This window comes from Cynara cardunculus (assembly GCF_001531365.2).
Source record: "Cynara cardunculus var. scolymus isolate 2C chromosome LG 3, CcrdV1, whole genome shotgun sequence".
Lineage (NCBI taxonomy): Eukaryota > Viridiplantae > Streptophyta > Magnoliopsida > Asterales > Asteraceae > Cynara > Cynara cardunculus.
The window spans coordinates 35,967,627-35,992,578 of record NC_037530.1 but is presented as its reverse complement, the minus strand read 5'-3'; the positions used below and the strand labels follow the sequence as shown (position 1 = coordinate 35,992,578).

General features: G+C 35.8%; 2 protein-coding genes across 2 annotated transcripts; one reads left to right on the top strand and one right to left on the bottom strand.

Annotated features, from left to right (window-relative positions):
• Positions 1–343: 343 nt before the first annotated feature.
• LOC112508855 (bidirectional sugar transporter NEC1-like) lies at positions 344–2,080 on the top strand. Its single transcript, XM_025113657.1, has 6 exons — positions 344–509; positions 677–713; positions 824–1,034; positions 1,133–1,294; positions 1,405–1,524; positions 1,615–2,080. Exons 1-6 carry the CDS (start codon positions 464–466, stop codon positions 1,924–1,926), a joined length of 888 nt encoding a protein of 295 aa, XP_024969425.1. The 5' UTR covers positions 344–463; the 3' UTR covers positions 1,927–2,080.
• Positions 2,081–20,094: 18,014 nt separating this feature from the next.
• Positions 20,095–21,869, bottom strand: LOC112509345 (bidirectional sugar transporter SWEET12-like). Its single transcript, XM_025114256.1, has 6 exons — positions 21,754–21,869; positions 21,484–21,520; positions 21,168–21,378; positions 20,925–21,086; positions 20,719–20,838; positions 20,095–20,615 (listed from the first exon to the last, which is right to left on the bottom strand). Exons 1-6 carry the CDS (start codon positions 21,797–21,799, stop codon positions 20,295–20,297), a joined length of 897 nt encoding a protein of 298 aa, XP_024970024.1. The 5' UTR covers positions 21,800–21,869; the 3' UTR covers positions 20,095–20,294.
• Between the last annotated feature and the right edge of the window lie 3,083 nt (positions 21,870–24,952).

Genomic DNA, 24,952 nt, shown 5'->3' with positions numbered 1-24,952 from the left:
GCCGTTTAAAAAAAAAGACTTTGGTAGATCAAAATATATGGTTTTTTGTTAATTTTTTAGAACGGTAAAAAAGATTGTGTTGTTTCAAAGTTACCAAACATATTTCTAATCATTATATCATGTTAGTAATTGTGATTTTATTCTATAATTCTCTTTTTCATTTCTCTTATATTTTCTTTGTTGGGGTATTATTATTTTGACAAGCGAAAGAAAAACACTGGTGAACAATTATGTATCCACAGTATAATCTTAAATATTTTGCAAAAAGTAAAACCAATTACGCATCCACTCATCCTCAATTAAACTTACCCCTATATAAAGGGATCACTCTACCATATCTTCTGCACCATTTATCAGGAACAATAAGAGATATAGAGAGAGAAAGGTAGCATTTCTTTAGAGAACACTTTTCTTGTGAAAGAGGGAAGAGAGATATACTTGTATTTGTAATCAATTAAGAAAGATGATCGCACATTTGGCTCAGCTCACTCTTGCATTCGGCCTTCTTGGTATATAAATGACCTTCATTGTTCTCTTCACTTCTTTATTAGCTCTCCTCCTCTTGTATCTATATATGTATCTAGGGAATAATTGCTTCAATCTATGCCGATTCCGAATATATGGTATTTCCATGCATGATTCTATAGCTAACGTTTTGCTTTCTTAAAATTTACAGGCAATATTGTTTCGTTTATGGTATTTCTTGCACCGATGTAAGTCTCCTTTGATAGTTCTCATTTTATTTTATCATAATGTATCGTAGTTTAACTACGCTTAGGTTAATTAATTCCTAACCTTCCCGACGTGATTAATAAAAATGCAGACCAACGTTTTATAAAGTTTACAAGAAGAAATCAACGGAAGGGTTTCAGTCGGCACCTTATGTGGTGGGCTTATTTAGTGCCATGCTTTGGATATATTATGCATTGCTGAAGAGCAATGTCTTGCTCCTCATCACCATTAACTCAGTTGGTTGCTTCATCGAAACCTTGTACATTTGTTTCTTTCTCTTCTATGCACCAAAGAAGGCTAGGGTATGTACCAATCTTTATTTTACAAATGAAAATTAACGATCATGGTTATCAATAGAGAAAGTTAAATTAACAAAAAGAGAACTTGGTTATATATGCAGATGGAGAGTTTGAAGCTAATTGTGTTGCTAATAGTTGTGGGGTTTGGATTGATCGTTGGCCTCACTCAATTGTTTGCAACTGGAGTTACCCGTGGGGTCATAGTTGGATGGATTTGCCTTGTATTTTCTTTATGTGTTTTTGTAGCACCATTGGGAGTCCTGGTAAGTATGCATTCACGAACGAAAATATTAATCGCTTGTGACACAACAAAATGCTATTTAGATACGGCATGATTCAATTTCTCTTAAGATTCATTGACATCATTTTGCAGCGACAAGTGATTAAAACAAAAAGTGTGGAGTACATGCCAATTCTATTATCGGTAGCACTCACCCTTAGCGCTGTCATGTGGTTCTTTTATGGCCTACTTCTTGGTGACTTTAATATTGCGGTATGGCAAAAAAACATTCAACTTGCACATTCGTCTTTAATAATGGTTATCTTTCATCTGATGATCATTTTCTTTATAATTTTTTTGCAGATCCCAAATGTACTTGGATTCACTTTTGGTATCATTCAGATGATACTATACTTTATATACAAAAACAAGAAGCCCGTCATCATCGATGAAAAGATTTCCAAATTCGAAGAGAAAATCACTGCAATGGAGGTTCAAAGAATTCCAGAATTTAAGGATACAAAAAGCATTGATGTGGTAGAGCTGAAAGGTATGATGCCTGCTGAGATTCTTTCTGGGGTTGGAAAATATGCTGATAACGCTAATCATGCTGTTGTTAACCCTCAAGCTCTCCGAAATATGCCAAATCACATGACCATTGAAGTTGGTGCTTGAAACCCTAACAACTTGATTCTGATTTTCTGTAAAACAATAAGGCATGTACCTGTGAAGTTTCACCTCCCATATATAGTATTTCCATATCTTTGACACGTCTTTTGATCTTCCCATTTTCAAGCTTACATTTGTTGGTGATTTTAGTGTCAATGTTTTCATTTGGTGTAATGGATAAATATACGAGAGCTAAAGGAGATATTTACTGAGTTTTCTATGCAAGTTAGGAGGTGCGGCCCCCTTGCGGGGTCCTAGGGGCAGAAGTGTTATGGAAAAACGGTTACAGATCCAAAACCTCTGCTGAGTATAAATACTCATTTAAATTCATTTTTTGGCTCAAGAATCTAAGAATTTGAATATTCAAAACCTATAGTGACGAACATCTCTTTTCTATGCCTAAGAAATTAGATTGTTCTTTCTTAGATTATCCCATATTCAGAATTTCGTGCAACTCAAGGCTATAGGGTCGAAATATCTGATTTGGAAAGTGATATACACGATTCAAGTAAGAACCCAAGTAATTGTGATTTCAGAAAACAACCCTATTGTTCATCTACCCTAACAACATTCTCTTAAAATATGTACCATTTGCTCTTATACCATGTATTCAACTTTATTTTTCCATCAATATTGCAAAAACGGAAGTACATTGTGAAATGCCAATCACGGAAACCATGTGATCGCTTTGCGCACATATGTCATAACAATTTAAGTAATAATTCTTAATTTTCAATCATCCAAAACTCAAATTAGCCACACTTTCCTCTTTATCTATATTGTCACCATTATGACTTATTGGTACTGTTACAATTGGTTGATGTCGCATGTTTGGGTGTATTAGAAGATATTGAATAAGACGTATATTAAATATTAACGAAAGAAATATATATTTGTTCAAAAGCTTTCAAATTTTATAGCATGAAAGTCTGAAAGGTGCATGTTAATGTTTTCGAATAATGACCACCATGGTATATATATATTACTATATATGGATTATATATATTCCAAATTTCCAATCATTGAATGAGAAGGACTTCTAGTATAACCAGATGAAGGAGTCAAGCATTCTAAATCACAATTTTGGGATAAGATGTTGACATAAGGATGAGGTGGTTAACATACTAGTATTATTCTATCACTTCTAGATTTGATGTTACAACTATTAATTGTTGCAACACGAGGTTTGACATTGATCAATCAGTTTACGAAATTATGGCAGCGGTAGAAAACAACTTTGGACGAAAGTCCATAATTATTAGCAGTCAAGAAGTCTCTTACAACATATGTGAGGGATCTGTTACAAACCATGCAAACAGTTAAATCTTAGACATCTTTATAAGGAAGGATTCTTATTTTAGAAGTCTAATACCTTAAAATCTTGTAATTAACTTTATGATTACAGTGCATTGGCTTGGTATGAGCAGGACTCCGTAGTTGTAGCTGCGTGAATTCAACTGAACTGTGCTAACAATTTGATGTCTTTGTTTTGCCAGCTTGTGCCGTTTTTATTCTTAATCAAGTTGCAACATCATCTATGTCAAATTGAAATCCAATTAAGAACAAATATTTTTATATATATGAAAAATCAAGATCTGGTGATATAACGCAAGGTCTTCCAATTCTTAACTGCCGCAGTTTCTACTCCTGCTAATAGTTTAGCACATTCTTTGGTAGAAATTCTTTAGTAGCGTATTCAATCAAACGGGTAATTTTCTCCCCTTCTCCTGAAGTTACGGGGCTATTTTGCCAAGTTCCTTAGAGAGAGTTGTCTCGCGCCCCTAGGTATTCTCTACCTACCCACCGTTTGGGGAACGTCCAGTGCCAAAGTCACTGAATGTTTCAATTTGTTTAAGAAATAAACTTCCATATATATATATATATATATACATATATACATATATATATATATATATATATATAGGGTTGGATTCACGTGACGTCAGACTGTTTTCGTGAGACCACATTTTTACACTTGAAACTTCACAACAAAAACACTGTGAAAGGTTTAAAAAAGTCGAAACTTCACAGCAAAAACACTGTGAAGGTTACCTTCACAGCATTTTGCTGTGAAGTTTCAAGTGTAAAAAGCTGGTCTCACGGGTCTCACGAAAACAGGCTGGTCTCACGTGATCCCAAGTCTATATATATGTGTATATATATATATATAGAGAGAGAGAGAGAGAGAGAGAGAGATGTTATTCTACACCCTTTGCCATTCCTACACTCTATACAACCCTCATCTCAACCATTCAATTTTTAATCAATTAATTGTTTCCTAATATAAAGTATTAATCATAATTAATAAACTHTATTCATATTCCATAAATATTCAAATCATAATAAATGAACTCCAATCATTTCTATAAATATCTCAATTAATTGGGTTGCAAAGGTTGTACAAATGCACAAGGTTGTAAAAGAAATATACCCTATATATATATATATATATATATATATATATATATATATTTATTTATTTATTTATTTATTCCCTTGTAGCTAAATGCAACATCATTCATGGGGTAATGTTTATTGAGGTGTAAATTTTTTTAGAGCAACTTGCCTACAAGTAATATTTGATAAAATATATGGACTTCTGCAAAATCTAAATGGCTAGGAAATAGGATTTCAACCTATTACTTTCAATATACTACAATCTAGGAATGAATGAAAATAGGGGAAAACACAGATAGTTATTGAAATGTACTGTTTGAGCACTGATCATCTATGTACCAAAACTTGTGAAACAAAACCACATGAAAAAATCAACTGAATTACTTTTCTGATCGGTACATATTTAGTTGTTGAAGCCAAGCATGCACTTGACAATGATGGCATATGTTTTCTTGAATCATCTAATAATTGGAAAAAGCATTGATCTTTAAGTTGAATGTGACAATGGACCAGTATTTGCTGTTATTATCGAAGTTAATATTGTTTCCTTAATTAATTAACCATAGCACGGCGCTAATCTTTCTTCTTAATATCTTGAATTTTTTTGGATCCAACCCAATGCTCAGATTTAGGCATCAACCCTTTTAAAACATTTTACACAAAAAAAGCCCACGAAAAATGCAAAGAGAATGGTGCACCAATCTTAAGAGTTCCTTGCACCATGGACACGGCCTCGCTATCCTCCTAAACAATGCCTCTTAATTTGCACTAGTAATTTTTATTAATAATCTTCCAACATGCATCAACAACCATAAAACACTTAATTTTGACCTTTTCCGAACATAAGGAAGAGGTGCATTTTCCGAACATACAGTTTGAGCAATTGAAAGGTACGTGTCCTTACTAGACATCCACACAACCTATATAGTCTTGCAAATGAAGATTAATTAGGAAGACTGTCCAACAATTATATTCTTTGGGTTGCTGTGTATCGAAATGTGATTCTGTCTAAGGTAAATAAAATGTTAATTAATTTTTATACCATCTACAAGTTATTTCGATCTTGTGTCTATCTATGTGGTGTTCATAAGGACCCTCTTTTAACTTTATTTTGGTAAAGGGACAAATACCATGCAAAATTATAATAGAACAATAAAATAATTTCAAATATTTCAAACATGCTTTGGGTACTTATCAAATCAATACCAGAAAACAATAATGTAATACCATTCAAAACTTTCATTACGACTAACAATGAAATTTATACTACTTATTTTAATCTTCATAAACTGAGTTGTATCACATCTTCCACATCTCCAAATATCAAAAAAGTCCTCATCCATACCATGCAAACATCACTTCTTTCGCTTTCACATATTATTTTCTTGTCTTCACTTCCCCTTAGCCAACACAACAAACTTTTTTGAAGTACTCGTGTCAACTATCGGTAACTGTACATTTTTAGCTTTTTTCATACTGACCACCTTATATTTTTATGGGGTGGGAATATCAGACAATCAGACAATCCTTCCTACCAGAACTTCTTCATAACTCAATGATTACATTATTATCCAACTTTATTTGTATATTTCAATTATCTTTTATTTATTAATATATTTTTCTTTCATTTAATCAAACTCTTATCTCGACTTCAATCCCAAGACTAACATTGCCTCTCTTGTCTTATCACATCCATTTGATTATCTCCAAGTTGGTTCCATCTCTTGTTGAACTTTGGAGGATTCATCATTCTTTGATTGATCACTCTTGTTTAATTAAACTTAAGAGTGTACATCACCAATCAATTTTTTTCCTTCTATTAGAGGTATTACCCTCTTATTCCTTATATGAGAAGATCGTTTCAAATATCTCTGCTTCTGCAGATTCTATAATCATATTGTTGTTTATGTCATCTACATTAGATTTTTATACTAAGAACCTATATTCAACACTATTATGAGTTGGATTAAAATATACACAATCTACTGTTTTAGGTCCAAGTTTAGTAGTACAAAAACTTGATGTAAAAGCAGAAGGTGGGAGCAAGGATGGGTTTCTCTCCTCTAGAAAGCGACTCCGTGAGAGGTACAACAACAACTTTCTTCTTCACAAATTTCCCGGAGAAGGTCTCGGAGCAAAGTTTATGGCGAGAATTCAAAAAGCTTGGGTTGTTGGTAGATTTGTACGTGGCTAGAAAAAGGAACGATCAGGGTAAGCGTTTCGGTTTTATGAGGTTTATCAAGGTTGAAGATTGGAGGAAGATGGAAGAGAACCTCAACAAGATGTGGTTAGGCTCTTACAAGGTTAGGGCCAATCTCGCTCGGTTCAGTAGGAAAAATGGAGCAAAGGCGACAGCAAAAGTCCCTGTCGGGCCATCTACGGCGCACTCGACCTCGAAGGTTCGGTTCATTAGGGGGGACAAATCGTTTGCGGAAGCAGTAAGCGGGGATGGTCGTGGCATAAAGCCATCTCAGAATGAGTTGGATGTGGAGGATGTAGTTACGAAAAAGGAAACTTTGGAGCTGTTTCCGTCAGAAGATATTCTGACCAGGTTGGAGTCCGTCCTAATCGGGGAATTGAAAAGTTTTGACCCTCTCAAGATGATTGGTTCTCTGTCGAAGTCGGAAGGCTGGGATGGTATTCGAGTTAGCTATCTGGGGGGTTTATCCGTGATGTTAGAGTTTGCCTCTAGTGATTGCGCACGAGGTTTCTGCGATAAGGCTTCAGCTTCCTGGAAAGACTGGTTTGTTTACTTGCGAAGTCGGAATGCGGAGTTTCAGGTGGTAAATCGTATTGCTAGACTTGAAATTCAGGGTCTTCCGATTCAGGCTTGGGATTCTGGGTCCTTATGTAAAGTCGGGAGTCTTTGGGGAAAAGTCGTGAATTTTGAGAGACTAGGTGAGATGGACCTCTGTAGGACTCATAGATTCGTGGATGTCCTGACGGAGTCGATGGGATGGATAAGGGACACGGTGACGGTTGTTATCGGAAGGTTCAGTTATAAGATCAGAGTTATCGAAAAATTATGGGACGGACCGGAGTGGGGCGAAATTCTAGAAGTAGGATCGGTAGCTAGCTTTCTCAGTGATAGTGAGGATCAAAAATCGGTAATAGGAGCTGGCGGTGGATCGCCGTCTATTGCCTTTAACTCGCCGGAATGGAATTCGCCGGTGGATGGAGTTCCAGATTCGTTGTCAGCGATCAAGAGTGAAGCTGAAAGGTCTCCAGGTCGGTCGCATGCTAGGGAAGTGTTATTGCAGGACCAGATGTCGAGGAAGGATAACGGTGACTTTTTTGATGGGGACCTTTGTGAATTGGAGTCAAATTATGATAAGGGTGCGGCTCTCAAGGAGGCTTTTGATGTTTCTGGGTGCTCTAATCAGGCTGGTGATTTATTTTTGTTGGGCCATAGAAATCTAACCCCCCCCTCAGATGGGCCTAGTATAGATTTAAAATCAGGTTTTGGGCCTCCTTGCCATCAAATATTCTCTTCTTCTAAAGATGGGCCCAGATCGGTCTCTCTAAAGGGTACGCCTCTTGTGGAGGCTGATCCGACTTCGTTGCCAAGGAAGTAAGTGAAGTGGAAGGAGATGGCTTGGATCAATCGAGAGATGAACCGTTTGAGGAATGGTTTCTTCATTCCAAAATCGATGCTGAGGTTAAACGGAATAGGCGTAAAAAGAAAATGAAAAAGGTCAAAAGCCCTTGCAACTGCTATCGGAGAAAAAGGGGACTTTCCTGCAAGCATGATGCAGCAATAGGAGGGACGGTAGGCGATAGTTTTGTGTGTGACCGAAATCAACATGAATCTTCAGATTCTGAACTTTTGATCAGAAACTCCAATCGTCGAATCTGAGCTGCTGCAGTCTCGCCAGGTAAGTCTGATTCTCTTCCACCTTCAGATAGTAGCCGATTTCTGGATATTAATAATTTGGTTAGAGTTGGTAAAGAAATTGGTATTGAGATGGATAATAATTTAGAAATCCTGGATGGCATACTCGGCAATGGAGAGGGAGAGATTTTATGTTAAAAATCCTGTCCTGGAATTTGAATGGGATGGGGAAGGAGTCGAAAAGGAATTGGGTAAAAAGTGTGGGGCGAGATCACAAGATTAGTTTTCTTTGTCTGCAAGAATCGAAAATGGTTGTTCAGCATGAGTGGCAAGTTGCTTCGGTGTGGGGAGGAAATCATTTTAAGTTCGCATCTATTGATCCGGTTGGCAGGTTGTCCGGTCTTCTTACGATTTGGAATGATTCTATGTTCCAAGCTTTGGATGTGGAGAAGAAAGATAAGTTTATTGTGGTCGTTGGAAAGTGGCTTAGTTCACAGGTTGATCTTGGGGTGATAAATGTTTATGCGCCACAAGACTTTCAAAGCAAAAAGCTTCTCTGGGAGGAGCTGTTGGGAACGATAAGAAAGGCTCCTCGTTTAGCTTGGGTAATTTGTAGGGACTTCAATGAAGTTCGGGCGGCTGAGGAACGAAAAGGTTCGAATTTTGATCCTATTGGAGCAAGATTCTTTAATGATTTTATTGCTTCTGCAGGTCTTCTAGATATTCGTCTTGGTGGGCGTAAGTTTACTTGGATGAGCAGAGATTGTTCTAAGCTAAGCAAGCTGGATCGTTTCCTGGTTAGCGCAGAATTTGTTAACTTGTGGCCTATGTCAAATGCTCTGGCTCTCCCTAGAATCTTTTCGGATCATTGCCCTATTATTTTGGACTCTATAAGTATCGATGGTGGGCCTATCCCGTTCAAAATTTTCAATTCGTGGCTTTCTGACCAAGACCTGCAAGAGGTGGTGAAAAAAAGCTGGAATATGTCTGGCCCGGAGTTAGAAGTTTTCTCGAAGCTGGAGAGACTGTCCAGAAAGCTCCGTTACCTCAAGTTGTGTATCAAAGATTGGAGAAAAGGTGTTTCCAGGGATGTTAAAGCGGATTGCGAGAATCTCAAGCGGAAAATCGCAGCGATCGACCTTCTTGCGGAAACGGGCGCGCTAGATCCGAATATGGTGAATGAAAGAGCGAATCTCATGGCTCAATTAAATGATTTAGTGGCCAATCAAGTTAGAGATCTTACGCAAAAGGCCAAATCTCGGTGGATTGCGGTTGGTGACGAGAATACTAGCTTTTTTCATGGTCTACTAAATAGTAGACATAAAAGCTCTCGGATTCATGGTGTGAATATAAATGGTTCTTGGACCTCTTGTCCGGAAAAAATAAAGGATGCTGCTCATGATTTCTTCAGTAACAAATTTACGGAGCGTTTCCCAATTAGGCCTACAATTAGCAGTCAGGTTTTTAAAAAAAATTCGGACTCTCAAAGGGTTTGGCTTGAAGCTCCATTTTCGGCGGACGAGATCAGAAGTGCAGTTTGGTCTTGTGGTAATAATAAGGCTCCAGGTCCGGATGGTTTTACTTTTGAGTTCATTCGTAAATTCTGGACCTTGCTGGGTAAGGATTTTACGGAAGCTGTTTTGTTCTTCGAAGGAAATAATATTATAAACCCGGGTAGCAATTCCTCCTTTATATCCCTTGTGCCAAAAKCAAGGGATCCTCTGTCCTTCGCGGATTATCGACCAATAAACTTAATTGGGTGTGTAAGCAAAGTGATCTCGAAAATCCTTGCGGAAAGGCTGAAAGRTGTGATTGGTTCGGTGGTGAGTAACTCRYAGACGRCTTTTATYAARGGGCGTAGCATTCTCGATGGTCCGGTAATCGTTAACGAGTTAATTGCTTGGGCCAAGCGAATTAGAAAAAAACTGCTCATCTTCAAAGTTGATTTTGCTAAAGCCTTTGATACTCTTAAYTGGAATTATCTTGATAATGTCCTCTTGCAGATGGGATTTGGTGAAAAATGGAGAGCGTGGATGAGAGGATGTATTTGTACGCCTAAAGTTTCGGTTCTAATTAATAGCTCCCCTTCTAAAGAATTCAAGATGGGCAGAGGCGTTCGACAAGGAGATCCCCTTGCTCCTTTCCTCTTTATTCTGGCGGCGGAGGGGCTTAATGTCATCATGAAAGAAGCGCAAAGGAAAGCGCTTTTCAAAGGGGTTCATTTGGATAATCAGATGGAAGAGGTGTCTATTCTGCAATATGCGGATGATGCCATTTTTATTGGAGAATGGGCTATTGACAACGCAAAAAACCTGATAAGTATACTTAAATGTTTTGAAGTTTGTTCCGGCCTCAAAATTAATATGAGCAAAAGTCGTCTCACTGGCGTCTCGGTTGGTAAGGATGAGATCACAAGCATGGCCCGATGGATCAAGTGCAAGGAGGAATCGATCCCTTTTTTATACCTGGGGCTCCCAGTAGGAGGTAAAATGTCGTCTGCAGTAAGCTGGCAACCCATCATCGAAAAGTTCAAGTCCCGCCTCTCGGTTTGGAAAGCGAGACATCTTTCTTTGGGTGGTAGACTATGCCTTTGTAAATCGGTGTTGGGCAGCTTGGGCACTTACTATTTCTCGATGTTCAAGGCTCCCAAGAAGGTGATTAACATTCTCCAAGGCATAAGATGCCGTTTTTTTTGGGGTGGAACGGAAGATATAAAAAAATATGTTGGGTGCGTGGGATCGGATTATGAGCGACAAGAGAAGTGGTGGGTTGGGGCTTGGTAGCTTACATGCTCTAAATCTCGCAATGCTGGCCAAATGGTGGTGGAGAGAGCGTATGGAGCCCTCTGCAATCTGGAATTTGGTGGTGCGTTATTGCAACTCGCCTCAAAACCTGGCGGGAAGGGGTAGGGGAGCAGCCTGGAACAATATTAAAGGTGTGGAAAAGGACCTCAGTGATATCGGTGTCAACATCAAAAGTCTCCTAATCGAAGCGCCAGATAGGAATGGATGGTCTTGGCTGTTGGAGTCAAACAATTGCTTCTCGGTTAGATCTCTCAGGAAATTGATCGATTGTGTCATGCTCCCTATGGAAGATATGGAAACGGAATGGCTTAAGTGGGTTCCCGGTAAAGCTAACATCCATTTATGGCGTACGCTTATCAATCGGTTGGCTACTAAGGACAACCTCTTGAAACGTGGAGTGATTCTCAACTCGGCAGATTGTCCGACGTGCCTAGTGTCGGAGGAGAACTTGGACCACGTTTTTACGACATGCTCCACGACAAAGGTTATCAACGCGCACTTGGCTTCGTGGGTGAACTGGTGGCCGATTAATGCTTCCTCTGCTCGTAGCATGTGGACGGCGATTGCGACGGTACGGGACCAGTACACAAGAAAGGTTGGTAAAGTGATTGTGGTTGCTTTCTTTTGGAGCATTTGGATTCAAAGAACCGCAAGGCGTTCAACAGAATAAGCAAATCTGATAAGGATGCTTGTAGCGAGATTCAATTCACCGCTTTTGATTGGATTAGATTTAGAGCAAATTGTAGCAAATCTTTTAGTTGGGAGAGGTGGATTAGTAATCCGGTTGAGGCGGTGTACTCTGTTAACAACTAGCTCCTTGCTAGTCTTTTATTTCGTTTTGAATAAATGACTTTCTTGCGGTTCAAAAAAAAAAGGGTCCAAGTTTAGTTCTTTAACGTAAATGAACTTGAACCTTAGCAAGGCAACCCAACACTTTCATTCTTTTGAAAAAAAGAAATCTCCCTTTCCATTGTTTATAATATTTATCACTTTTCTTGTGGGGGATCTGATTTAGGATCATGTTTGCAGTGGCACGCCTCACTTCATAAGTGGTATGGAGCACCGAATATGATCAACATTGATTTTATCATATCTTCAATGTTCTATTCTTCCACTTGGCTACACCATTTTGTTAAGGAGTGTAAGTAGTGGTAATTTGATGTACTATGCCATGTATAACACAAAATTACAAAATTCTGCAATGTTGTTGGATTCATATTCTCCTCCTTGATTTGACCTTAGAATTTCGATTTTCTTATCAAGTTGGTTATCAACTTCGGCCTTGTAGGTTTTAAACATACTTAAGTCTTCATCCTTTGTATGAATAAGATACACATAGCAATACTTACTACAATCATCAATAAATTAAAGAATTATGTTAATTCTTTCCTCCTTTTGTAGGAATTACCTTAAAATCGCCTAAATCACGATCTATTAACCCAAGAATTTCATTTGATTTCTTTACTGATCTATGTGGATGATTTGTGTGTTGAGCTTCTACACAAACCTCACACAGTCATATTTTATCAATAGAGCATTTAGGAATCGTATCAAGTTTGATCATTCTTTGTAATGATCCAAAGTTGACATTTCCTAGTCTAGAATGCCAAAGGAAAATAGGATCCACAATATGCACATAAGCAGTGCTTGTGTTTACCTTATTTTTATTATATACATTGGCGGCATCAGAGTTATTTACAACACTTAAGTTGAAGAGTCCCTTATGGAGGTAACCCTTCCCAACATATGCACCACCCTTGGTGATGAAGAATTTGTCCGACTCAAATACAACTTTGAACCTTTTCTTACTATGAATAGGGCCAAAAATCAAATTATTAGCCAATGATGGTACATGTAACACATAAGACAAAACGATATCCTTTTCGGAAGTCAACCTAAGAGTGATCTTCCCCTTTTCCTTCTATTCTTGTTGTAGAGGAATTTCCATGAACATCCACTCCTCTTCCTTCATCATCTGATAAGTTTCAAACAAGCTTCTTGAATTGCAAATATGACGAGTTGCCTCAGTGTCGACCCACCAACCCATAACATTGGTTACCATGTGTGCTTCAATGACTCTAATGAACTCATTTAGGAAGTGGGTGAGGTTTTCATGACTAGTTGACTCACCAGCTCGCCCACCACTCCCTATAACACCTCTATTATCATGTTTGTGTCGATAGTCCTTGACCCTATGTTCAGGCTTCCCATAAACCCAACAGTACATGACTTTCTTGAAAGCTTTCTTTTGTGGGGCTAAAGGTCCTTTTTTGGAAGAGAAAGGCCTTTTAGTCACAACGTTCTTCCCTTTGAACTTAGGGAACTTTTACTTCGAAGAGAAGCCTTCAATCGTGTTGCTGTGCGGCTCCAAGGTGAAGGCATTGGCGTTTTCATTTTTTTGATTATTTTCCTCCATTCGTATCTTGAGGACTAGTTGTTCAAAAGTCATGTCCTTCGTCAAATGCTTCAAGTAGAGCTTGAAGTTTTTCCATGAGTGAGGCAATTTGTCTATTATCGACCTGACAAAAAATTTGGCGTTTATGCCCATGCTTCTACCTCTAGCCCGTGGGTAAGGACTTACAATTCTTCAACTTGTTTCACCACCTGCTTCGAGTCAACCATTAGGTTATTCAAAAATTTCCCTACAACGAATCTTTTGGAACACGCAACCTCAGTCTTCTATTTCGTGTCCAAAGATTCCCAACTTTTCCTTGTTGTCTCAAAGGTTGAATAAATGTCATACATGGAATCATCAAGTGCATTTAGAATATAATTTCTACAAATACACTCATTTGACCTCCAAATATCGATAGTTTTCTGATGAACAACAATCTGGATTTGTGTAGGGCATTTCCATCTTGCCTAACCAGTGTATTTGATAGTGGCTCTTCCTCGATGAAGACATTAGAAAACTCGAAGTGTTGTTAAGTAAAACATCTTATGTTTCCATGGACAAAAATCTGATCCTTTAAAATTTTCAAGTTTCTCCACGTTATTTTTCAACATGTTTGATTGATCAATTGCTCATTAACAAATTTTTTGTCTTATATTGTTAGGAGTAATCAGTCACAAAATAGAAATATGCATCTATTGATGAAAATGAGTTTGTAGAGAATGGAAATTCTTATACAAATTTATGATATGAACATAAAAACAACAAGAAGAATATATAGAATCCAAGAATCATACTTGTATTTTGCAGACTCTTCATAAATTGAACAGAGATTGAGGCATGCACAAATACACTATGAGATTGAGGCATGCACGAATACACTATTTTAAGACAAAAACTCATCGATAGTATTGGCATCGTCTTGAGGATGAATTGAATCCAAACCAAAGGCCAAGACCCATATTTAAACCTTTAAATACGTATGTGTAATAAGAAGAGCGCACCATGAATACTAATATACCAAGTCCCCAACTATTAAATGATTAATTGAATGCTCAAAAGTTGAACCTTAGTAAGTGGATATAATTTTCATAAGGTTCCTATATGGGACAAGTTTCTCACATGTAAAGCCAAGTTCCAAATGTTTTTTTTTATAGAAACAGCAATTTTTATTAAGAAACCACCGAGGCTAGTAAGATGCTAGCACTTACAAAATAGCCGTTAAAGGGCTGATACACCAAACATTCCAATCAAGAGAATTACAAGACTTCGACCTGAGTCTAATCCAATTAAAAGAAGAGAGCACAATATCCTTGTAAATTACCATCGGGTTTTTACCGGGTTTATTGAATACCAACGCATTTCGATTCTTCCAAATCATCCAAATAAACGCCATGAGAATTACTTCCAAGCCCTCCTTAACCTTCTTCCCTTTGAAAGGAAATTGTGCTGCAGAAAAAAATTCCGCCAAATTGGTAGCTTGACAAGGAAAACCCGACCACCAATTCTTTACATACGCACCAATCACCTTTGTAGTCGAACAACCAAACAAGAGATGACCTTCCGTTTCTGGTTGACTTAGGCAACAAGGACAGAGAACTGAACTCACACGGACACCTCTTAAGAAAAGATTATGTCTAGTGGGAAGTCTAGACTTTGAAAAATGCCAGATAAACATATTCACTTTACCGGATCCCATCAGAACTCCGAAGTTCCAAATGTACCGTGGTTCTTCCCTTTCAAGTCTCAACAGTGGCTCCTTTTCCAAAATATACTTCCCGATTCGAATTCACCTCAGTTTTAGTCCATCTATTTTTATGTTGTTCTTTTACTAACATTGCTCAAATGTAATTATTGGGAATTTATCTAAACAAAAGAAGGCATATTTATTCAATTTTTGTATTTAAAATATATTTTAAAATAAAATATTAAAGAGTTTATTCTTTTAAATGTTTTTTTGACGGTGGTATCATGTACTTTTAAAAAGATATTAATTTGACCAATTTACGTGATCAATTTGCAAATAGACTAGTTCCAAATGATTGAAATATTGTATTGTATCTAACCCATGATGTTAACGTATAATTTTTATAAGTACTTACTAATGTTGTTTTGACTATAACTTTCAAAGGTGTGCCTTTCAACACCTACCGTGTGGCTAATGATATTCAGTTTTCGGTGTTCTCTTGGCTCTGTAATAGAAGTAAGGCTTATGGCAAGTTAGATTGGAATGGGTGGTCGTGTAACCCGAACATGGTGTAGTTGCTTTTCTTGTTTTTTTGCTCGTCGGTCTAGCCGCTGGCTAGCCTTGTTCTAATAAATGGGCTGTTCAAAAAAAACATTGAATTTGTATCATTAAGTTAGTTCAAATTGTTTTAATTGACAAGTCATTTATCCAATATTGTTATCGAAAAATTATTTTATTCAGAAAAAAATACCACGAAGTTTTATTTTATTCAGACAACTTTATCGATATAAACAGTTTTATTATTACTGGTCTTAATGAAAAACAAATCAAACCACCCCTTATACTTAGATCTTTAACACTCTCTCCACGAAACACCCATCATTATTGGTTATTGGTTAGCTCATTTGAAGATTCAACAATCATCGAATCTAGATGTATATATTGACCGATGTAAATCTCAACCATAATTTCGCATATGAAAAGGGAGAAATAAAGCGCAATTGGTTGAAAAGCCATTTGTTGACATCAGTACCCACTTAATTTGGTTGACCCCAACTAGTTGATACAAGCAGCAAAAGTTAATGCTTCAAAACAGTATATGTATATATAGTTCTTCCATTCATTTTCCCCTTCTTTTATTTACTCTAGTGGGTTCTAAAGTTGTGTTTTTTTCTTCTTTTTCTCGCTATACCAGTACTACTAGCCATGATAGGTTCATGCATTCTACTGTCATCTTAAAGAAACTCTGAGATCACATGTTAAAGGTCTTTGTCTCTTGTAGTTGATTAATCAAATCATTCAGTAAGATTATAATAATCCTTAGCATTAAGGTGAGTGTGGGAGAGATCAGATACACATCATGGGATCGCTTAATGGGAGAGATAGAATATAGAAACCAGGATCTACGTAAGCCATTTAATTTGATTAATTGATAATTAAGTGGGATGACCTAAGCATATTATATCATACTTCTAATCATTCCATTATCTTTATATATTTGGGAAGATTGCTCCGGTATAGATGGGATCAATCATTTGGTAGTGGATATTTTTGTCTACCATTTTCTCTGTTCTTTGCTTTGTCATGTGTACACTATAATAATATCGGGTTTATAAGACTTAATTTATAGGAGCAAAAAATAAATCGTCCTATTTACAGGATGTTTTTAAATTTTTTAGGACACTTTTATTACAATGGTTCGCATTATCAATTTTATAGGACACTATTTGAAAAAAAAATGTCCTATAAAAACCAGTGTCCTATCAAAATAAGAGTTTATAGGACACTTTCTCAAAAGTGTCGTATAATATTGCTAATGCGACGCTTTTATATTATAAGTGTCCTAAAAGAATTTGTTAGGACGTCCAAAAACATTATATAAATTTATTTTTTGATACTATTGAATCTCATAAAACAGTTTATTAATAAGCTTAGAAGTAGGTGGGCTTTATTGGTTTTATGTGTACCGTTGTTGATGGGACTGGAGAGTTATCTCAAAGACACTTGTTGGATTAGATTTTATGATGTGGCTTCCTTGTATAGCTCACCGGTTCTTACGCACAATGTCATGTCCATGCAATGACAATTTGAGTATGAATAAAGAGCAATCTAATTAGGACACTCAAAAAGAGAAATAAAGAGCAAGGGTGAACAATAAACTCCCCCGATAGGTTGAGTGTTCCTCCATTGTATGAGTTAGTGTGATGGTAACATCCAGTTAAGCTCCATGACTGGGTGGATAAACTATGAAAACAGATAAAAGCATAAGTGAAAGAAATAAGCTAACGGAAAGAAACAAAAATAAAAAAATTGCAGAAAATAAACTTGGGTTGCCTCCCACACAACGTCTTCCTTTAACGTCCTTGGCTAGATTGAACATTGGAGGCGCCTTTACGCATATCTAATAACTTAATACCCTATACATGCGTTTTCACACGATGTTGAAGCGCCTTGTAATATGTCCAGATTTCAAGCATGATTCATTTGCGCTCTAATAATCTCTCTTTTTGTATCACGACAAATGTGTCTTCATCTAGGTTCGCCCTTCTCATCATCTACCTTCAGTTTTCTAATTGCGATGAAGGTTCTCCCGATATGTACATGCTCCTCATCTTACTTTATGATGAAATTGACCAAAGGCATAAGGATAGGAGGATGTACGGCCATTATTTCCAGTATACTTACACCTTCTCCCTTTTTGTTGCCATCTTTGTGTCTTCTTCATCCTTTTCTTCTAAGGAGATCTTTAGCTTCTTCAAGGATCCCAACTTTTCTTCAATTTCTGCTTCCAATCGACGTATTGTACACCTCATTCCTGCTAATCTAGTTTTCCAAGTTCTGAAGGTTAGCGCTCGTCTCCTGTCGCAATGCTAATGTGCTAAGCGCTAATGATTTAACAATCTCTTTGTCAGATATACCTGAGTCCCTAGAATAGCTTTTTGTTGCTGGTGGCGTTGTATCATAGTTTGGATAAGAAGGGTTATACCAGCCATAGTCACACTCGTTTAAATATAGATAGGGGTGCCATCCTGGAGTATAGGTGCAAGAGTATGGCTCAGACAGACTATGATATTGGCTTGCAAATCCCCCATAAATGTAGGCTTGCTCGGTATGATATTGGGATGCAGCCCACATGTTGGCCGAATAAGTATTGTTATTATGTGTCCCATTTGTCACTTTATCAAAATCCTTAAACAATTACAAATTTAGGGTATGAAATGATTTTTCATCAAATGAGTGCCAATCAATTGATCAGATTAATTAATAAATCAAATGCATCAAGATCAATGGCTACACTATTGTAGAATGAAGAAACTGGTTACTTATGAAATTAAACAAGAAGAAAACGATAGAAAAGCTTCAAAATCTTCTTCTTTGTTGTAGAAATCATCTCTAGATCTTCTCTCCCTCAAACGACGGTTTCCGACTCAATTTATACCAAAAAAATGGAAAAACTGCTCAAAATTCGAAAATTGGTCCCAACTGTAAATTATGCAACCCTTGCATGTTATGGTAGCATTTTGTATACCGTAAATACATATCAATTATGCAAGAGTTGAATGCAACCTTTGCATGGTAGGGTAACATTTTCCACTGTTATGCCTTTCTTTGACCACTTGTTCCATACAACCCTCTTAAGTACGACAACCATTGTTTCTTGTATTTTCTCACGCGTTTCTTGCCTAATCAATATGGGACTTGGATTAGGCTTATAAAACATAATTTAGGCCTATTAAAACATAAAAAAATATGGATTTTCAGCCTATAAACACATATTTAAACATGAAAATTTGATGCTATCAAGATGTTGTTCTACATGTTCTGAAATATTTGTAGGCATTTGGTTCTTTTGGATTGATTTTCAATGACAAGCCTGATTTTTCACTTTTTGCTTATTGTGATTTGGATTCGGCATCTTGTCCATATTCTAAGAGATTAGTTAGTGGTTGTTTTGTTTCTTTTATGGGTAGTCCTATCGTCTTTGGTTGGGGCAAAATTTAGATCTATGAGAAGAATCACTATTGAGCTTACCTAGTTTATTAGACTTTTGGCAGATTTAAGAGTAGAAAACATTATACTCTATTTGCTCTAAGGTGTGATAATCAAGCAAGTATACATATCCTGAATAATCCAGTTTTTCACAAAAGGAAAAAAGCATATCGAACCGGACTGCTATTATGTAAGAGAATAGCTGCAAGCAAGAGTCATTGTAGTGGAATTTATACCAACAAAATCACAACTTTCAGATGTGTTCACAAAGTCATTGTTTGGGCCTAAACACTCTGATACAATATGGAAGCTGGGATTAGTTGATCAACCACTAGCTTGAAGAGGGAGGGAGGGAGGGAGGGGGGGGGGGTAATTAGATTAGTTATTATTTTAGTTACTTTGTTATCCTTGTCGGTATATTAGTTAGATTTATTTTGTAGTGTTAACCCGGACCTGGTTTATTGAATAATACATACAAAAATTCTCTAAACTCTCTCTCTACTTTCAAAGTACGATTAACCTATGGATATGAAATCACTATTTATATATCTATAATTGGTCATTTGGTTGGGCTGGAGACTCTTTTTTGATTTAGCCTAAACCTTTTATTAATTTAAAGTCGAATATTCATTTTTCTTTCAATCAAGAACAAAAAGTTCGAATCCTTCTAACACCGTCATAAAATCCACATATATTGAAGAAAGAATACGTTCACTCTATATCGTGATATTTAGATTAAAAATATAATAAATTTGTTACTATTTCTTGATACCCTGAACGTGCCGATTCTATATCGTGATTACATGTGACATCCGACATCATCTTTACCGAAAATGTTCTTTATTTATCAAGCTTTTTACATGGGACATAATTACTTTAAAACCACTGTCTTTTGTTGGTAGGCTCCAAGGTTAGCAAATTATTAGTTTGATTGCAACACTTTTTATATGCATGTAGTGATGTAGGGTTTTACCTTTTGCATGGTTTTCTACATGATACGTAACCACGTCATTGAACGCTTTGGTTTTATTAAAGTTACATGAAATAATAATCTAGTTACTAAAAGTACATAGTAACAACAACCAAAAAGCTCACGACCCAGTTAAACAAAAATTGTTCTCCCGGTAAAAAGATTCACTTTATATGGTAAAAAAAACTTTGAAAACAAAACACAAATTATATAGACAAAGTAAAACTTATGTTTACAAGATAGATCCAACCAATGTCTACTTAAAATCGGTCTCTTTGTGAATCACATCGAAGTATATGTTCTCATGCCATGACTTCTATGGTATGATTTGGCACATTTCGACAAGCTTGAGATTCGATAGCCACACGATCATCTTCACATCCGCTTTTGTTTATTTTTGCAACCATATTCGGAAGAAAATTAGAACACATCAAAGCACTCTGTTGTTTAACATCGATGACGACTTTCTGTTCTTTTGGTTCTGGGATCTTTTGTTCCTCCATTTTCTTTATTCTCTCTTCAAAATTGGCCATTTTTTCATCCGTAACTAGCTTCTTATTGTTGTATATAAAGTATAAGATCATTTGAATAATACCAAAGGTGAATCCAAGTACATTTGGAATCTGTAAGAAAGTATTTTCAAGAACAAAATACAATATATTAGCATCTATGTTAAATTTTGTTAACGAAAAGCGCAGAGGATAAGTTGGGATATTTTGTTCGTACCGCAATATTGAAGTCACGTAGAAGGAGACCGTAAAAGAACCACATGACAGCACTGAGGGTGAGTGCGACTGATAATAGGATTGGCATATACTCCACGCTCTTTGTTTTAATCACTTGCCGCTGTGAAAAGAATTTATAGTCAGAAATATTTAAGGGTTTGATTTCATCACAATATTAGTATTTATTTCTTGTGCACGCATGCTTACCAAGACTCCCAAAGGTGCTACAAAAACACATAAGGAAAACACGAGGCAAATCCATCCAACTATCACCGATCGGTTAATTCCACTTGCAAGAAACTGAGTGAGCAGAAGAATCAATCCAAACCCAACAATTACCAACAACACAATTAACTTGACGCACTCCATCTGCATAAAGAATAATATTTAGTTTTCTTTCTCAGTCATAACTTCTTGTTAATGCACACAGAAATGATCAGTTATGCATACTTTGGCCTTCTTTGGGGCGTAAAAGAGGAAGAAGCAAATGTAGAACCCTTGAATGAAGCATCCAACCGAGTTAATGGTGATGAGAAGCATGGCATTGGTCTTGAGTAATGCATAATATATCCAAAGCATTGCACTGAACAAGCCGATCACATAAGGTGCCGACTGAAACCCTTCCGTTGATTTCTTCTTGTAAACTTTATAAAACGTCGGCCTGAGTTTTGTAAAATTTGCTCAAATGTCAGGGAAAAAGAACTTAACAATTTCAAGTGTAGCAAGTTTACCAAAACATTACAGGAAAAAAGACCTAGGGGCTTACAGTGGTGAAAGAAATACCATAAATGAAACAATATTGCCTGCAAATATTGAAGAAGCAAAATCGTTAGCAACACAATGCGGAAAACACGTTTGTCTGAAGTTGTGCATTTATAACATGCATGGTAATGTTTTATCACACTTTTTTTATTCTAGTGTTATCATTCCGAATCCCTCCTCTCATGCCCACGTAAATTAAAGAGGGGGGGGGGGGGGGGGAGAAGGGAGAGAAAGAGAGAAGAGAATGAAGGCAATTGAATTTAGATATACACACCAAGAACACCAAATGCAAGAGTGAGGTGAGCCAAGTTTCCTGTCATCTTCCTGAATTGATTGCTAAGACACGTATAGTTCTCTCTCCTTCCTCTTTCACAAACCAAGTTTTCTTTTAAGAAAATACAATCTCTCTCTCTCTCTAGTTCTGATGAAGTGTCTAAGTGATGGTGATCCTTTATATAAAGAAAGTAAGGTTGGTTGTTCAGGTTGGTGGGTCCACCACTACAATAAAATTAATGGCAGCCAACTTAATTTGAGGCCAACATATTCTATTTTCTTTGTCGTGGCTCTAATCACTACTAAGATTTTAAAGCATTTTATGATCCATTTCATGCATCACAAGAACAAAAAACTGTCATGAATTAAGTGAATCAATTTGATCTAGCCTGAATCCATTTTAACATCTATATAAGAAATTAATTTTATTATTTATAACACATGCATGATAAATACCAGTGCATTTGTATGTACATCATACAAGTCTTTAAAACAAATTAACTCCTCAAAGTTTGAAGTAAAACTTAATATTATTCTCATATAATTTATTGTATCGTAGTATTTTTATGGCACAAAATTTTTATTTTAACCTTTTCAACAATACGTATGCTTGTGAGACCGCAAGAAAAATAATCTTCTCAAGTGGATATTACCATTCGAACTGACGGATTTCGGATGGACATCTTAAATCATATAAATTCCAAATTTTAAGAACAATTATAAATTAACATATAATTGTGGAAATGACAACTGTTGATAAACCGTCACAATATATTGGAGATGATTGACGGTTTTTGCAACATAGTAATAATTAATTAAGCTATAGAAACACCATTGATAAAAATTAAAGGTTTAATTTTTTATTTATTTTCTGAGAATCAATTGGTAATCTATGGAAAAATTCAAACCTTAGAGACGAGTTATCAGTTACCATTCAATTAAAAATTATTTTTTATCTTTTTCTTTGATGAAAACTATTGATAAACTCTACATGTGTCGATGGGTTATCAACATATGTCTATTTTATTTTTTGATGAAAACAATTGGTAATCCATCAGTTTTATGCACGTATAATTACCGACGAACTTTTACTATAACTTAATATATTAATTCCTATATACATTATAGTAGGTTTTAATGGTTATTAATGAGTTAAATTTGTTTTAAACAGGAGCGGAATATGAACTTTGTACCTTTGTAACATGACCCTTGTAGCCTAGGTGGCCGAACTATGATATTATAAAATTTCAGAGATCCAAATGATGTGTACGTAATTTTTTTTGCTATGATTTACTATTAAATTTTAGAAAAATGATTGGTTAATATAATACTAAAACTTAGAACCTTCAAACTGTTAACCGGAAAATAATAATATACACTACAACATAGTCGGATTTATATGACGCCAAAAAAATTAAGCCTCTTAATTGGTTTATACAAGACTTAATTTAAAGGATCAAAAGCTAAAACAACATATCTAAAGGCGTTGTAATAAGTTTATAGGACGCTTAGAATATTTTAACAAGTTTTTTAGGACATTTTTAATACAAAACGTCGTATTAGCAATATTATAGGATCATATTTGAAAAAGTATCATATAGAAAGATGAGTTTACTTTTTATGGAACATTTTTGAATAGTCTATAAAACTGGTAATATGACGCTTTATATTAAAAGTGTCCTTAAAGAACTTGTTAGGAAGTCCAAAGTGTCCTATAATCTAATTACAACTCTTTTAGATATAAAACTTTATTTTCTAATCCTATAAAATAAGTCCTATAAAATATTCTTTTAAGACGTTTATAAATTGCTTACGTTCTATAAATTCAACTTTGTTGTAGTAATAAATCTATTATGTTTTTGGACTGTTAAAAACAAATAAAATAACCTTTAAATTATTAATACGACACTATATATTAACATTATTTCTTTATATTATTTAAAAAATAATTTTTATATACAATTGATATTAATAATTTAATATATAGTAGATGAGAAGAAAACTACAGAAATGGAAAAGTTCAGAGTATGGGACTCGAACCAATGAAATGGGGACAAGGGCCATATGTTGATAACCAATCAAGCCATCCATCAGATGTGTTTTTAAAAGGTGATATATGGTATTTGAGTAAAAAGGAGGGGTGGCCATGGCCTCTATGGTGATCCGCTACTGGTTCTAAATTAGTAAGAAATAAAGGTTGGTTTTAGTAAATTATATATCTGGCGGGCTTAAATGGGTCATTTTAGTCCAGTTTGGTCGCACTCGATCTTATTGGACCTTAATGGGTCAAATTTGTTCTAAATTGGACATAATAGGTCTTACTAGGTCATATCTTGTCTGAACAATATGTAATAGATATTGTTAAGTTTTCCATGGTTTAATATCCACAATATTCATATATATATATATATATATATATATGTGTGTGTGTGTGTGTGTGTGTGTGTTATAAATATTTATATATTTATGAGTTAATTAACAATGCAGGGATAGCCCATTGGTATATCCCTTGTCGTATCAGATAGAGTAGTTAATTTAGATGTCAATTTGGGTGCCAACATTGGATCGATTTCATATTTATATTCGTTTAAGCATACATGTTGAATCAAAAAAATATATGAAATCAACTGAGATTATTGAACATTTGGCTTAGTAGTTATTAGGGATATTGATAAGTACCAAATTTATACATTTTTTTGTATCAAATTTACCTTGAAATTAATGTTAAGTAGATGTTTAAAAATATCCAATTTAATTTAAGTTGATATTTAATTATGTGAGACAATTTAAGTGTGAAAAAGAAAAAAAGAAAAAAAAAGAAAATTTGATTGTGTTTTTGGTCTCATCAGTTGCAGCCCATACAACAGCTGCAAGGCCCAAGCAGGCGGCCCGTGAAGAGAAACAACAACAACCCAAGGTCGCTGCCCAACAACGGCTGCCGAAAGCAGCAGCCACGTCCCGGAAAAGAAGACGACCGATTAGAGAACGGAGCTGTTGATCAAGAGGGGACTAGAAAAAAGGAGGCGGTTTTTGAAATATGGTAGTTGTTGAATGGTTTGGTGTAGAATGATTAAGTGGTCAAAATGATTCAGAGACTCTCATAATATAAGTGTAAAATGAAATATAATTGTTTGGTAATTGTTTACAATGAAATTAAGGTGCTGAATGGTTAAGGGAGGCCCAAGATGCAAAATCATTAA

Excerpts from the sequence above, each read along its gene's own strand:
- LOC112508855 (XM_025113657.1), top strand. The coding sequence starts at position 464 with ATGATCGCACATTTGGCTCAGCTCACTCTTGCATTCGGCCTTCTTG. Across the intron at positions 1,035-1,132 it reads ATGCACCAAAGAAGGCTAGG|ATGGAGAGTTTGAAGCTAAT; the intron begins GTATGTACCAAT and ends TTATATATGCAG. Across the intron at positions 1,525-1,614 it reads TTGGTGACTTTAATATTGCG|ATCCCAAATGTACTTGGATT; the intron begins GTATGGCAAAAA and ends ATTTTTTTGCAG.
- LOC112509345 (XM_025114256.1), bottom strand. The coding sequence starts at position 21,799 with ATGACAGGAAACTTGGCTCACCTCACTCTTGCATTTGGTGTTCTTG. Across the intron at positions 20,839-20,924 it reads TAGCACCTTTGGGAGTCTTG|CGGCAAGTGATTAAAACAAA; the intron begins GTAAGCATGCGT and ends TTCTTTTCACAG. Across the intron at positions 20,616-20,718 it reads TACGTGACTTCAATATTGCG|ATTCCAAATGTACTTGGATT; the intron begins GTACGAACAAAA and ends ACTTTCTTACAG.